Source organism: Scardinius erythrophthalmus (genome assembly GCF_964197995.2).
Source record: "Scardinius erythrophthalmus genome assembly, chromosome: 6".
Lineage (NCBI taxonomy): Eukaryota > Metazoa > Chordata > Actinopteri > Cypriniformes > Leuciscidae > Scardinius > Scardinius erythrophthalmus.
The window spans coordinates 40,892,696-40,906,621 of record NC_138226.1 but is presented as its reverse complement, the minus strand read 5'-3'; the positions used below and the strand labels follow the sequence as shown (position 1 = coordinate 40,906,621).

General features: G+C 46.0%; 1 protein-coding gene across 1 annotated transcript; it reads right to left on the bottom strand.

The window, feature by feature from the left end:
• Positions 1-791: 791 nt before the first annotated feature.
• On the bottom strand, positions 792-13,209 carry LOC308691849 (NACHT, LRR and PYD domains-containing protein 1 homolog; the record flags this gene model as incomplete). The annotated part of the gene is made up of 6 exons (XM_081367410.1): positions 792-957; positions 2,904-3,193; positions 8,708-8,764; positions 9,473-10,803; positions 12,764-13,012; positions 13,191-13,209. 6 exons carry the CDS (start codon positions 13,207-13,209, stop codon positions 792-794), a joined length of 2,112 nt encoding a protein of 703 aa, XP_081223536.1.
• Positions 13,210-13,926: the final 717 nt, after the last annotated feature.

Sequence of the window (13,926 nt, the reverse complement as noted above, 5' to 3'; positions counted from 1 at the left end):
ACAAAAAGAGAAAACAACAGAAGACACAACATCAGAGAAACTGTAGCAACAACCAACATCTGTATGAATCACAATACATTCTAATAGTTAAGTGTTATTGATCAGCACACATAATTAATATTACAAAATAAGTTTTGAAGCAACAGCAAATCAAGACAATGTGTGTCTGTGAGCACCTGTTTTTACACCAATGTGAATGCTTGAGTGTCCACCTGTATGTGTGAGCGTGCTTGGCTCCCCAGGACACGGGACCCCCAGGGGGTCAGTCGCAGGGACAACCGCGGCCCTCACCCAAAAAAGTGCAGAGGAGCACCCGAAGGTGGGATCCCTGACAGCCACAGTACAGACGCCCCAGGGTGCCGTGACGGCAAGCCTGCAGGCTCCGCCGGCAGCCGACCACACAAGGGCAGACCGGCCTCTGGGTCCGGAGATTCAAGGGCCTCCCCCCCCAGCCCAGCAAAGCCAGCGGCCAGGCCCCGCCAGGCGACCGCCGCGAGCGTGCCAGCGCTCGCCCGAGCATCCTGCCCCGGCGCAGGAAACCACCAACGCACCGGCGGCATCCTCCACCGGCAGGACATGATGGTGGGGTGGGGGTCAACTGAGATGATGAGTGAGGTGGAGTCTAAGGCCCCACCTGACACATAGACGTAGACGAACAAGCACATGTATACACAAGCTTACATTCCCACCCTCATGCACGCAAACGAATATTCACACCCTCGCTCCACATGTAGACACACAAAAATGGACACGCTACCCACACTCGCACCCCCCATATACACTCTATACTCCTAGACCCAGGCACCCCCACCCCCAAGGGGGTAATCAGCGCCCGATCCCGGAGCTGAACCCCCTTCACTCTGGCGCGGGAACAGGAAGACCACCCCGGTCCCCGCAGCAGTAGAGAAGACCACCAGCCCTGACCAGGTGGCCAGCTCATCCTCACAGCCCCCAGCTCTGGACAGAGAACACAGAGAGCAGGGGTGTAAAATAAAAAAAAAAAAAAAAAAAAAAAAAAAACTTGCTTCACCCCACCCGCTCAAATGTAGTGTTGGTGTGTGTTGATCTACGGTGCTTTAAAACAGGGGTGGTTTAAAACAGGGGAGGGGCACCCTCCACAAACTTGTGTCAGCTCGCCCCCTCCCTAGAGCCCTCAGTGTCTATGTGCAACTTAAAATTGAGAATTGGGCACTGGCACCCGAGGGAAGGCTGAATGAACAGACCGCCCTCCAGATGTCATTCAGTGTGCCCAACCCCCAAGGCCCTATATGTATGTGTCATGTGACAGTAAGTAAAGAGAGTGTCTAAGCTGTAATGTGTAATTGAGATGCAGGTGGCCACGAGGAGACAGAGGAGTACCACCTCCCCCGCATCCCAGCGACACACCCGCACCTCAAAACTCTATCTATGTGTTGGTGTATTGGAGCGGGAGAAGTGAAGCCTTAGGAATGGGGAGGAAAACATCAGAAGGGGCAAAATGCCCACCACCCGCTTGGAGCCAGTTCCCCCACTGACCCCCACAGGCACCCCCGCTACCCCAAAGGGGCCTCTCTCGATAGGCTGGTGCAGTTGCCGCAGAGCAGCCAATGGGCGCGCGAGCTGTCTCGCCCATGTCTGCATGCTGCTGCAATGCGTTTTACATTATTGCAAAATTAAGGATAATTTTTTGGCTTCAGTATCTCGTGGAAAAGAGGTTTTCCCCTAGCGTAAGATATTACGCAGTACGAGAGAACCTCTCGTAAGAGAACGTATTTTATCAATTCTCAAACGTTTGGTATACAAACCCGTTAAATGTCATCGCACAACTTGGTCTTGTGTTTGAGCTCTGCAAGATCCTGATTCCATCCTCCAGTAAAAAGCCAGCATTTACACTAGATGTGGAAACACATTATTATACAGATAAAATTAATAAAATTTATAATGCCATTCTACACATTTGCTTCTTGCACTCATTTAAACAATTCCATAACAGTTTAAATGGATGAAGGCCATGAACTACAGATGGGCGGTTTCATTTGCTTTGTAAGGTTATCTGATATAGCAAGAGCATTGCAAAACTGCTAAACTGTCAAAATAAATCAATAAATACAAATTATTAAAATAATAATAATAAAAAATACAATAGATCTTTTGTTTACTAAACCATTTTGTATTTCTAAGGTTTTCAATTCCTCAAAGGTCAGTGACTGTGTGATCAGTGTCATTAATTCATAGCCTTTTAATGTTTAATGTTTAATGTTTTAAGAATATAAACTCTGCCATGTCATTCATAACCTGTGTGTCTTTCTTTCTTCTGCAGAACACAGAAGAAGATATTTTGAATAATGCTGGTAATAAAACAGTACCCTTTCGAAGGGAACTCGAACTGCGTCAAACGCTATGGGGAACGCCTTCGTGTGAACCGGTGTCTGAAACGCTTGTCTAATCACGACAATCCTATTGTAACGATAACCAGCTGGAGTGCCCTTGAGAGCCACCAGAGACTATGCTCCACAATAGACTATGATCACTTCTTCACAAACTACATTTCCCATAACTCACTGCCCGGACTCATCAGCACTCATCTCATTCACCTGTGTCTTATCACCTTGTTTCACTCACAACATAAATACCTGGTTTTCACATTCACTCAGTGCGAAGTCTTGTTTTACTGTTACTACATTTCTGAGCGTTATTTACCCGTGTTTGATTCTTGTTTTGCTGACCTTGGACTGTTTCACCGTTTCCTGATCGTTTCTCTGCCTGGCCTGACTCGGATTGTTTATTGGACTCTGATTATTGCTGCCTGCCCTGACCTCTGCCCGTTATTTGGATATTCTCTGTGTTTCCTCCTTTGATCTGTTCGCTGTTGATGACCCTGCCTGTACGACTACTCTGTAAATAAACTGCATTTGGATCTTCACCTTCGAGTCTCGGAGCCGTTTCGTAACAGAAGACTTCGCCACACCCAGATCCAGCAGCTACGACCTCCAGGAATCCAGCAGTACGGATCTCGCCTGATCTTCCCTGCATGAGCCGGGAGTTCGCTGGACAGATCGCGGCCTTGGCCCTGGATAGCCTCGATCTGTTCCAGTACACCTGGGGGTTTGTTCCTCTCGCTGCCTCTTGCTCTCTGGGTGACGAGGCAATTAAGTTGTGTTACCGGCTGGGGGCTAAGGAGGTCGACCCGAGGGAGCTCCCCGATCTCTCCGGTCTGGATTGGAGAGAGGCACTCTCCAGATGTCTGGAGAGCTTCCTTCCGTGGCACGCCATGTCACCGTCTGCACTTCACGCCAGTCCAGCCGAGCCTGCACTTCACGCCAGTCCAGCCGAGCCTGCACTTCACGCCAGTCCAGCCGAGCCCGCACTTCACGCCAAATCTGCCGAAGCCAAGGCAGTATGCGTCATGCCCACCGCCCCTGAGACTGACAGCGTCATGCCCGCCGCGCCTGAGACAGCAAGCGGCATGCCCGCCAAGCTAGAGCCTTCACCGCTGGTCTCGTCCAGCACAGAGCCCTCTTCACCGCTGGTCCTGTCCAGCCCAGAGCCCTCTTCGCCGCTGGTCCTGTCCAGCTCAGAGCCCTCTTAATCGCTGGTCCTGCCCAGCTCAGAGCCCTCTTCGCCGCTGGTTCCGTCCAGTTCAGAGCCCTCTTCATCGCTGGTCCTGTCCAGCTCAAAGCCCTCTTCATCGCTGGTCCTAACCAGCTCAGATTCCTCTTCACCGCTGGTCCTACCCGGCTCAAAGCCCTCGCTGCCGCTGGTCCCGTCAAGCTCAGAGCACGCTGATCCTGATCCAGAAACTGAGCTTCACGTCACTTCTGCCGATCCAGAGACTGAGCTTCACGTCACTTCTGCCAACCCAGAGACTGAGCTTCACGTCACTTCTGCCGACCCAGAGACTGAGCTTCACGTCACTTCTGCCGATCCAGAGACTGAGCTTCACGTCACTTCTGCCGATCCAGAGACTGAGCTTCACGTCACGTCCGCTCGCCAAGAGTCTCGTCCCGCCGAGACTGAATCTGTTCCTGAGCCTGAATCTGATCCTGAGCCTGAATCTGTTCCTCTTCCTCTTTCTGCGCCTGTGTCTTCGGACAGATGGCCGACTTCACGCCTGTGTCTTCGGACAAGATGGCCGACTCCACGCCTGTGTCTTCGGACAAGATGGCCGACTCCACGCCAGTGTCTCAGGACAAGATGGTCTCCGCCGAGCCAGTGTCTCAGGACAAGATGGTCACCGCCGAGCCAGTGTCTCAGGACAAGATGGTCTCCGCCGAGCAAGTGTCTTCAGACAAGATGGCCGCCGCTGAGGCGGTGTCTGTCCCTGAGCCGGTGTCTGTTCCTGTCCCTGAGCCGGTGTCTGTTCCTGTCTCTGTGTCTGTTCCTGTCCCTGAGCCGGTGTCTGTTCCTGTCTCTGTGTCTGTTCCTGTTCCTGAGCCGGTGTCTGTTCCTGTGCCATGGTCGCCTCCCTGGCCGCCTGAAGGGTCGTCTCCTCCCTGGCCGCCTGAAGGGTCGTCTCCTTCCTGGCCGCCTGCACTGCCTGCTCCGCCCTGGCCGCCTGCACAGCCTGCTCCGCCCTGGCCGCCTGCACAGCCTGCTCCGCCCTGGTCGCCTGCACAGCCTGCTCCGCCCTGGTCGCCTGCACAGCCTGATCCGCCCTGGTCGCCTGCACAGCCTGCTTCACCCTACCGCAGTCTCAAGGTCCTCTTCCGCTCCACGGACCTGGCCCTCCATCCCGCCCCCGGATCCGCCTCCGGGCCACCTCCCACCTGGACATTTTTGGAGCGTCTGGAAGCCGCTCTTTGGGGAGGGGCTATGTAACGATAACCAGCTGGAGTGCCCTCGAGAGCCACCAGAGGGCGCTCCACAATAGACTATGATCACTTCCTCACAAACTACATTTCCCATAACTTCACTGCCCGGACTCATCAGCACTCATCTCATTCACCTGTGTCTTACCACCTTGTTTCACTCACAACATAAATACCTGGTTTTCACATTCACTCAGTGTGAAGTTTTGTTTTACTGTTACTACATTTCTGAGCGTTATTTACCCGTGTTTGATTCTTGTTTTGCTGACCTTGGACTGTTTCACCGTTTCCTGATCGTTTCTCTGCCTGGCCTGACTCGGATTGTTTATTGGACTCTGATTATTGCTGCCTGCCCTGACCTCTGCCCGTTATTTGGAAATTCTCTGTGTTTCCTCCTTTGATCTGTTCGCTGTTGATGACCCTGCCTGTAAGACTACTTTGTAAATAAACTGCATTTGGATCTTCACCTTCGAGTCTCGGAGCCGTTTCGTAACACCTATTGGCCGGCGACAGCCTATGACATCATCAGAAGTGCGACCCGGAAGTATATAAGGGGAGCCTGGAGAACATGTCAACAGCTTTTTCATCTTCAGGGACTGTTTTGTTTGTACGCTTCAACCTGAAACTTCAAAAAGGTAATCATGGCTTGTGAAAAACTCATGATTTCTGTTCTGTCTGTGCGCACCAATCTTGCACTTCTATCTACTCCTCAACCAGACCACCTAGAGACTTCGGGTTTTCGGCATTATGTTAAGGAAGGTCTAATCTCGGGAACGCACAAAAAAAAATCCAGGAAAAGATTTACTATCTCTTAGTGTTGTGATCCCATGACGTGAGAAAATTGCGCTAAAACACTCACTGAGTTTTTATTACTTGTTTCCCTTGAGAAAACTCCACTCCCGTCTGCTCTCTTCTTGAGGGAAGAGGGACAGACATCTGTACCAGTGCCAATCTGTAGTAGCGAACAGGTTGGCTGTATGGAAAATTCTCTAGTGAAGCCACCGTTCATCTGAGCATCTAATAGACATTTTGGGTGAGATGGCTTCCTCCCTATCGGGAGTTATTCTACTGAGGCCACCGCTCTGTCAAGCTCCATATAGAACTACAAATTCAAGCATTGGCCCTCTTCGGGCCACCTTGATAGCCACCTTATACTAGAGCAGCAGTTCTCCTCTTACTTTTAGAGTCATATGAGATTATAGCTCTGAACTTCAATCACTTTATATTCGTGTGTCGGCCCTCACGGGGTCGCCTCGATATCTGGCTTAGGCTTAACTAGGGAATTGGTTTAGTTTTCCTAGTACTGGCCTCCTCTTACTACAAGAGTCATCTAGCCAAGTCCCACCTTTTGCACTAGGTGTAAAAATGCTAGTGGTGTTACAGGGTAGATAGCAGCATAGGTAGCAGGCTATCTTCAAAAAAATAAATAAAAGAAGCCTCCTATGCAGATATCCCATGGGAGTTGTCAGGCTCTTTCTCTCTAGAAAGTAAAGAGCAGTATGCTCAGGCCTCCGCCCTTTAGAGCTGAGCATTGTAGCTAGTTTATCCAGCTAGGCCTTTAAATTGAAAAAGGATTTTTTTCCGCTGAGCCCCTTGAATAAAATATTCAAGTCATAAGGTTGAATGTCGTTGGCCACTTATTGTGGCCTCCATTTCCTTGGGTTTAGTAGAGATGTAAAATCTGTCTTGTAAAGATACAAGATAATAGGCCTTGACCCTGATACATTCCTCAGGGTCATGCTGATAGTACTCCCCTTGTAGGGTCTTTATTTAGAGTACTTTGCTACCCATAGCTCATATGATATCACCCTTCACCACCCAGGCTCAGGTAGAGACAGATTAGTTACTTCCTCCCACTTGGGATGGTTGAGTATGCTCCCTAGTGCCTAAGCACTGCCTGGGCTGACGCCCGTGACATTCGACGCTGTAGGCCTTACAGTAGGCCTCCACGATTGTTTTAAACCCCTTGCTTTAAAGGGTCGATTGCATTTCTGCTAAGTACACTGCCTGTTAGCAATGTAAACCTTAGAGCGGGAGGCACTCCCCTTATTAGGGTCCCTTTCAGAGTTCCCAGCCTCCACAGGGCTCTGAAGTACTGTGTAGATCCAGGATCGAGTAGAGTCACTCGTCTCGTTTGTAAGGGCTTTGAAAACGTTATGCTGCGTTCTACTCTCCAGGATGCCCGTCTCTCTATGATCCGGTCTGTGAGTGCTTACTGCCACTATCTGCAGTCCTCCTTATCGCATGCCTTCACTAGTGAGGCGAATAGTGTTAGAGACACTGTTTAGAGAACAAAGCAATGCCCAGGCCGACGCCCGTGACTTTCGAAGTTGTAGGCCTTACAGTAGGCTTCCTCGATGAATCTGGTAACGTAAAATTGTACTCCCCTTGCTTTGAAAGGGTCGATAGTACTTTTTGCTGAGTACACTACCTGTTGGCAATGTGAAATAAGTATAACCAGGCCCACAGAGATGTCTGTGAGATCACCAGACTTCTGTGGCTAGCTCTGCTAAACAGTCCCGCTATCAAGTAGTTAGGCCTCAACAGGCCTACTTGAAGGCAAACCCCCAACGAGTTGGATGCTTAGGACTGCTAAGGCAAAACCTAGCCCACAGCCTGGTCAATACTTATCAGGTTTTGAGTATAGTGTTCCAGAATCTATCTGAGGATCGTTCTGTATGAATACTTAGCTCCCCATAGCGCTTAACGCAGTTCGAGTTCCCTTCGAAAGGGAACATCTCAGGTTACGACTGTAACCTATGTTCCCTGAGAACAGGGAACGAGACACTGCGTCTCGTCGCCATGCCTCGGGATGCTTGCTGAACTGTCCCTTCAGACGATAATCTGCTGACATGTTCTCCAGGCTCCCCTTATATACTTCTGGGTCGCACTTCTGATGATGTCATAGGCTGTCGCCGGCCAATAGGATTGTCGTGATTAGACAAGCGTTTCAGACACCGGTTCATGCGAAGGCGTTCCCCATAGTGAACATAGGAAACATAGGTTACAGTCGTTTTGGTTTAAACATTTCTTGTCCAAACAATGGAAGTCAATGGGATCTGAAACTGTGTTACACAAGCATTCTTTAAAATAACTTATTTTGTGTTCCTCAGAGGAAAACAGGTTTGGAACAACATGAGGGTGAGTAAATTATGACAGAATTTCCCTTTTTGGATGGACTATTCCTTTGAACATTACATACACAGTTGTTATCAACAGACAAATTCACATAGAAACAGGACAGAGGTGATTCCAGATGTTACTCACGTGAGTTCGGTTAGACTGGGGCAATTCTGGGTCAACTTGAGGGTCCAAACAGACCACATCTCAGTTAGACACCTCACGCTCATTACCATCTTTTTCAGGTTAGAGAAGGAATAGAGAAATGACAGTAATGCATCTGAATCCCTTTGGTGAATTATTATTTGAAAAAGTCTGGTCCAGTCGATGTTGATTATCTCTGAGTGTGGAAAGGTGAGACTGAATGATTCCAAATCCAGATGGGGATGCCGGCCAATCTCTATGCAGATACTATTAAAAAATAATTTAAAAAAGATTCAAGTTGTTGTTGTGTCTATTAAGTCAATAATTTCTTGCTTAGAATATCTTTTTGTGATTTTTTGATTAATTGGTGGTTTGTTGGGCACCAGCCAATATTTGCATCATTAGCAAGTCAAAAAAGATAAAAGTGTGTACCTTATTTTTTTAACTATTTTGGGTGACCAATTTAGTTACATTATTACTATTAGAATTATAATCTATTCGATTGCGGAGACCAAGTATGCCAGATAAACAGGAGAACAAGATGATGATATAATTGGTTATACAAAAAATATTAATCATATAATTATTTCTGGTAATCATGAGAAAAAAACTATTTTGATGTAAATAAAAATGAAAAAAATTCACTTGTTCTTCACCTGGACGGCTCTTTGTTGATTGACAGAACAAGTGAGCGGTAGCTGGTTACACAAACACTGCAAACCAAAACACAGAAAAAATATACATGAACCTTACATTTAAACAAAAGCACATTAAAGGATGATAGCATGTGTGCATAAAACGCATTAAAATGTATAAAATATATTTTTAAACATTACCTCTGTGAGATCAGGGTCTGTCCTCTCGCGAGAGCGTAGATCAGTTCACCGAGATCAGAGTCTGATGGACCTCTTATAGTCAATCTTCAAAATAAAATACAGAACTTCACTGTACAGACTAAGTTTAACTTGCAATAGCTAATTATAGATTAGATATTAATTACATCCACTAAATATCTGTTTTAGATTAAAGCATTTACCTTCTTTAAACTTTTGAAGTTCAGGCAAAATCATAGACAAATCTTCCGATGACAAATACAAATTAGAAATTTCTTCAATGCTCTGACAGCACTGAGAGCAGTACAGCAGGGCACAGACGTCTGTTCTTCTGAGCAATTTACCATATTCTATATTCCTTTTTCTGAGCAATTTACCACGTGGATCAATCTTTTTCCAGGATCCCATTGCTTCTTTAACAAAGTCTTCTTCATGAAGTTCATAGAGACAGTGAAGAACTAAAACTGTTTCCGAAAACAAGGAACAACCTTGATTTTGACTTTTGATCTTTTTCAAAATCCATTCTTTCAGATCAGCCTGTGTTTTTGGACGAATGAACAGACCATGTTTTTTAAGTGTGAATCTCACATCCTTATTCAACAAACCAAATGCAAATTGCACCACAGCTGGTTTTGTGAAAATATCATCGAAAAACCTTGTAAGTTTTCCCAGGGACTCTTCTTCATCCAGAAGGACATAGTACAGAGCAGTGAAGAACTCCTGAAAGCTGAAATGCATGAAACTGAACATCGTCTCCTGGTGGATTCTTCTCTTAAACAGGAACTTGCACAAGAATGGATTTCCAGCAGGGTCTGAAATGGTTTCATTCACACTTTTCTCATCCAGCAGGACTTGCTGTTCCTGCATCCCTCTCTCTGCCAGCTGACCCAGACTCCTCAGCAGGGTCGGGACGGACTGACTCAAACCCTGGCAGTGATGCTCCAGAAGAGTGCACACAAAGTCCACGTAGATGGAGGTGGTGGTTTCCAGTCCGCTTGTCGCACCTGCACCATATTTGAATCTCTCCTGGATAGTTGTGCAGATGATCCAGCAGACGACAGGGATTGAGCAGGCAGTGATGAGGGTTTCATTTGCCTTCACATATGTATAAGCCTCCCTGGAACGTTCTTCATTTTGAAAAAACTTCTGGAAGTACTCCTCCACCCCCTTTTCTGAAAATCCCACAATCTCAGAGAAACGCTGAGGTCCTTTGAGCAGATTACTGAGTGTGTCCGTAGCTGTAGACCTGGAGGAGACCAGCAGGAGAGACTCTGGCAGGATTCGACCCCTCAGCAGGGCACAAAGAGTGTCCACAGGTGGGGCTTTCTGAAGCAGATCAGTGTGTGCTGACGTGTCATTAATGTCCTGTTTGAGTTTCAGCTCATCAAATCCATCAATGACCACAAGCACCTTCTCTGGCGACTGCTGTAAAATCTGTGAGATCTCATGTGATGATAAACTACAACTGCAGCTCAAGATCTCCACCAAACTCTTCTCGCCAGGAATGCGATTTATTTCTTTACACTTTAAGTGGAAGACAATATCAAACCGCCCTTTGTAGAGGTCACCAGATGCCCAGTCCATCATGATCTTCTGCACAGTGAAAGATTTCCCGTTTCCAGAATTTCCCTGCAGTATCACAGAATTAGGACTGATCCCGTGGTCATCTGGGTCGAACAGAGAGTTGAGATGGACAGAGTCTCCACTGCTCCTGGAGCTGAGGACCTGCTGGAAGCTCTCTCCACTGGAGCAGATCTCTTCTTCTCGCTCTTTTCGATCTCTATGTTTCTGAAGTATCAGAGGTTGTGTGAAGCGCTCAGACAGCAGCACATGTTCACCAGGCAGTGAGTTATACTCAGTCACATACTGATACTCGCTGCAGATCCACTTCATATATTTGTGAATCACTGAGCTGATTTCTGTAGAAAAGGTCAATGTTCAAAGAGTTTTTTTTTTTCCTGATTCAAACACAGTAAGAAATTCCAGAGCAGACAAATACCAACTAAATTACCAGATCGATGGAGTGCAATATTTAAAACATATTATTATAAAATTCATCAGTCACCTGAGGAATGTGTTTTTTCAGAGTGTGTGTGATGTCCTGTGGAGCCTGTAGAACATTAGACACACTTGATACATTAATTGATTTATTAATTGATATATTGATTAAGGCATTTCACATATATTTTCAAACATTTTACATCAATCTATCTCGCTATTTATCTTGTTGTCTGTCTGTCTGTCTATCTGTCTGTCTATCTATCTATCTATCTATCTATCTTACGGTTTGAAAAGCAAAGACTGTCAGACTCTCAGCTGATCCACATCTACTTAAAGGAATATGCAGGCCCGTCGCGACTAGGCAAGCAAACCAAGCAATTGCTTGCCCCGAGCTGGCCTGGGGCCCCAAGACAATGACTGGTTAAGAATAAAATGCAACGACAAACTGTGTGAGCGCCCCTTTGATAGTCAATGCAGTAAAGTGCAATGACACTGTTATCGGGATCCCCCTCAAGGGGGCCCCCCTCAGTAGTCGCTGACAGCAGCCAGCCAACTACGTGATCTCTGCTGCCGGCAAAATACAAAACCTCCTCGGCAGTCATCATGAAGCGAAATTATGCAAGTAAAACAAGATAGTGGTAAGTGATAAATTACACTGGATAAAATAGATCTACTTGTCTTGTACAAAAGGTGTAATTTTGCAGCAGGTAGGCTAGCAAAAATATGTTTATGTTAGCTGTCTGCCTGACGGCAAATGCTGCTTGTAACGAACAGTTAGTGCAACTATTTTTTCGAACGGACGGAATATGGTTACATACTGTAATATGTTTTTTTTAATGGGATAAGGAAGACGCAGATCTGTTCCAGAATCACTGTTTATCGTATTTAATGACATGACATTGCTATAGCGTTGTAATAGGTTTTGATGAAAGTGGCATAGATAGCATGCTATACTAACTATTCCACCGTGATAATCTATTTACCAAATGGGGGTTAGGAAAACCACACAATAAATTCTGTGCATATCAAACATTAGCTCGGGATGTTTTTAAGCATTGGTAGTTGTGAAAGCTGCTGTATCCCTTCCCTTCTAATATCAAAATATGGAAATGCTAACATATCTTTTCAGTAACACTTTATAATAACCATCATTAATAGATGGTAAATTGTTATTTAATCTTTAGTTAATTGTCATTTAACTGTTAGCAAACAGTCTTTTTACTTAATAAAAACTTTGTAACCCATCTATAAACATTATTTAACCAGAAAGAGGGGGGTGGTGTTGTGGTGTTTGGGGGGGCCTCCATGTCCATTTTGCTTGGGGCCCCCAAATTCCTTTAAACGGCTCTGGGAATATGACGCCTATCACTGTATTCATATATAAGCTCCTCCAGTATTATCAACAGCTATCGCGTTTCTCAGGAGCAAATTACCCTCCTCCATCCCCAGCTCCTCAGTATTTGGTCAGTATTTGGCCTTCTGATTCCCCTTTGAATCAGACTAAATTCTCGAATTATGTTGTACATTAAAATATTGACATTAATGATATCTGCAATACATTCATGTTGGTTCTGTTCTGTGTACCCTAAAGGGGGTTATTGCTGCTCTCCCTGCTCTTATCCATGCTAGGCTGCCCAGAACATAACCATACCGCAAATCCAAAATATATGCTAATTGTCAATCGTATTTGACGATAGTGGTCCTGACAGAAATAAGTGAACAAGATGGAAAGTTAAGACAAAATATTTAAGGTTTCTACAAGAGCTTCTGCAATTTGTGCAATGCCTGTAAAAGTACATATTTTAACAGTACATATCTCAGTACATACTCTAGTTCTAGACACATATGGTATAATAGCCAAAATTAGCGTGCTCTTACCTAAGTCTCTAAACAGAGATGGCTCATGCTTTTCCAGTCTAGAATAAAAGGCAGATTTAACCTTGTCTCCTCCAGAGTGCAACACTTCATATAACTCTCTCATTTTCTCCTGCTTAGTATCTGCTGCTCTGATCTTACAGTACGGCTCATATTTCAGCATGCCACCGGACTGCAGCTCATCCGCTATCGGCATCACCATCTTTACTCTCTGGACAAGTTTCGCCCAGTGGGCGTCCACAAACCGAGCACCTGGTAGAGAGATAATAACATGATAACTGCTCACAAGGGAGAAAGTGATTTAATAAGATTCAAGAACAGGATATTCTATAGTGTAGCAAGTACTTATTTGGGCAACTTCACTTTTAATCAGTGTAAAGCAGACTTTTTTCATATGACTTTCTCTGCTTTTACTGTGGTAACTACTTACGCTCTGAGTCTTGGTCCATGGTGTCTCATAAGTGTCTATGACGTGTTGTAGAGAGCTGTCTTAAGTTGTCCTCTAGGAAATGAAACATAATGCACGTAGTGTGAGATGGTTGAAGAGAGCTTTTGTGACCCATGGTTAAAGATTGGTATGCAGTAAATTAAGTGGCATGTAGAAAAATTTATCTAACATGCACAACCCAAATTTGGCCTTTACTGAATATACAGTCAAAAAACAAAATGGTACAGACATAGGAGGTTGATTAATTTTCTGATAAATAAATGTATCAATCGTCTTCTGCTTTTGACTCAGTATTGTCAAATGTCATATTGTATAGTTCTGTCATGAAACCTCTGTAGAGATTGACATGATAATGGATATGTCACCAGAGTCCAGTGACAGTTTCAGGCCCTGTCCAGAGTTAAGTGCAGGCTTCAGCCCCTGACCAAAGTCCAGTGCAGGCTCCAGCCCCTGACCAGAGCCCAGTGCAAACTCCAACCCCTAACCAGAGCCCAGTGCAAGCTCCAACCCCTAACCAGAGCCCAGTGCAGGCTCCAGCAACTGACCAGAGCCCAGTGCAAACTCCAACCCCTAACCAGAGCCCAGTGCAAGCTCCAAACCCTAACCAGAGCCCAGTGCAGGCTCCAGCCACTGACCAGAGACGAGTGCAAGCTCCAACCCCTAACCAGAGCCCAGTGCAAGCTCCAGCCCTTGACCAGAGCCCAGTGCAAGCTCCAGC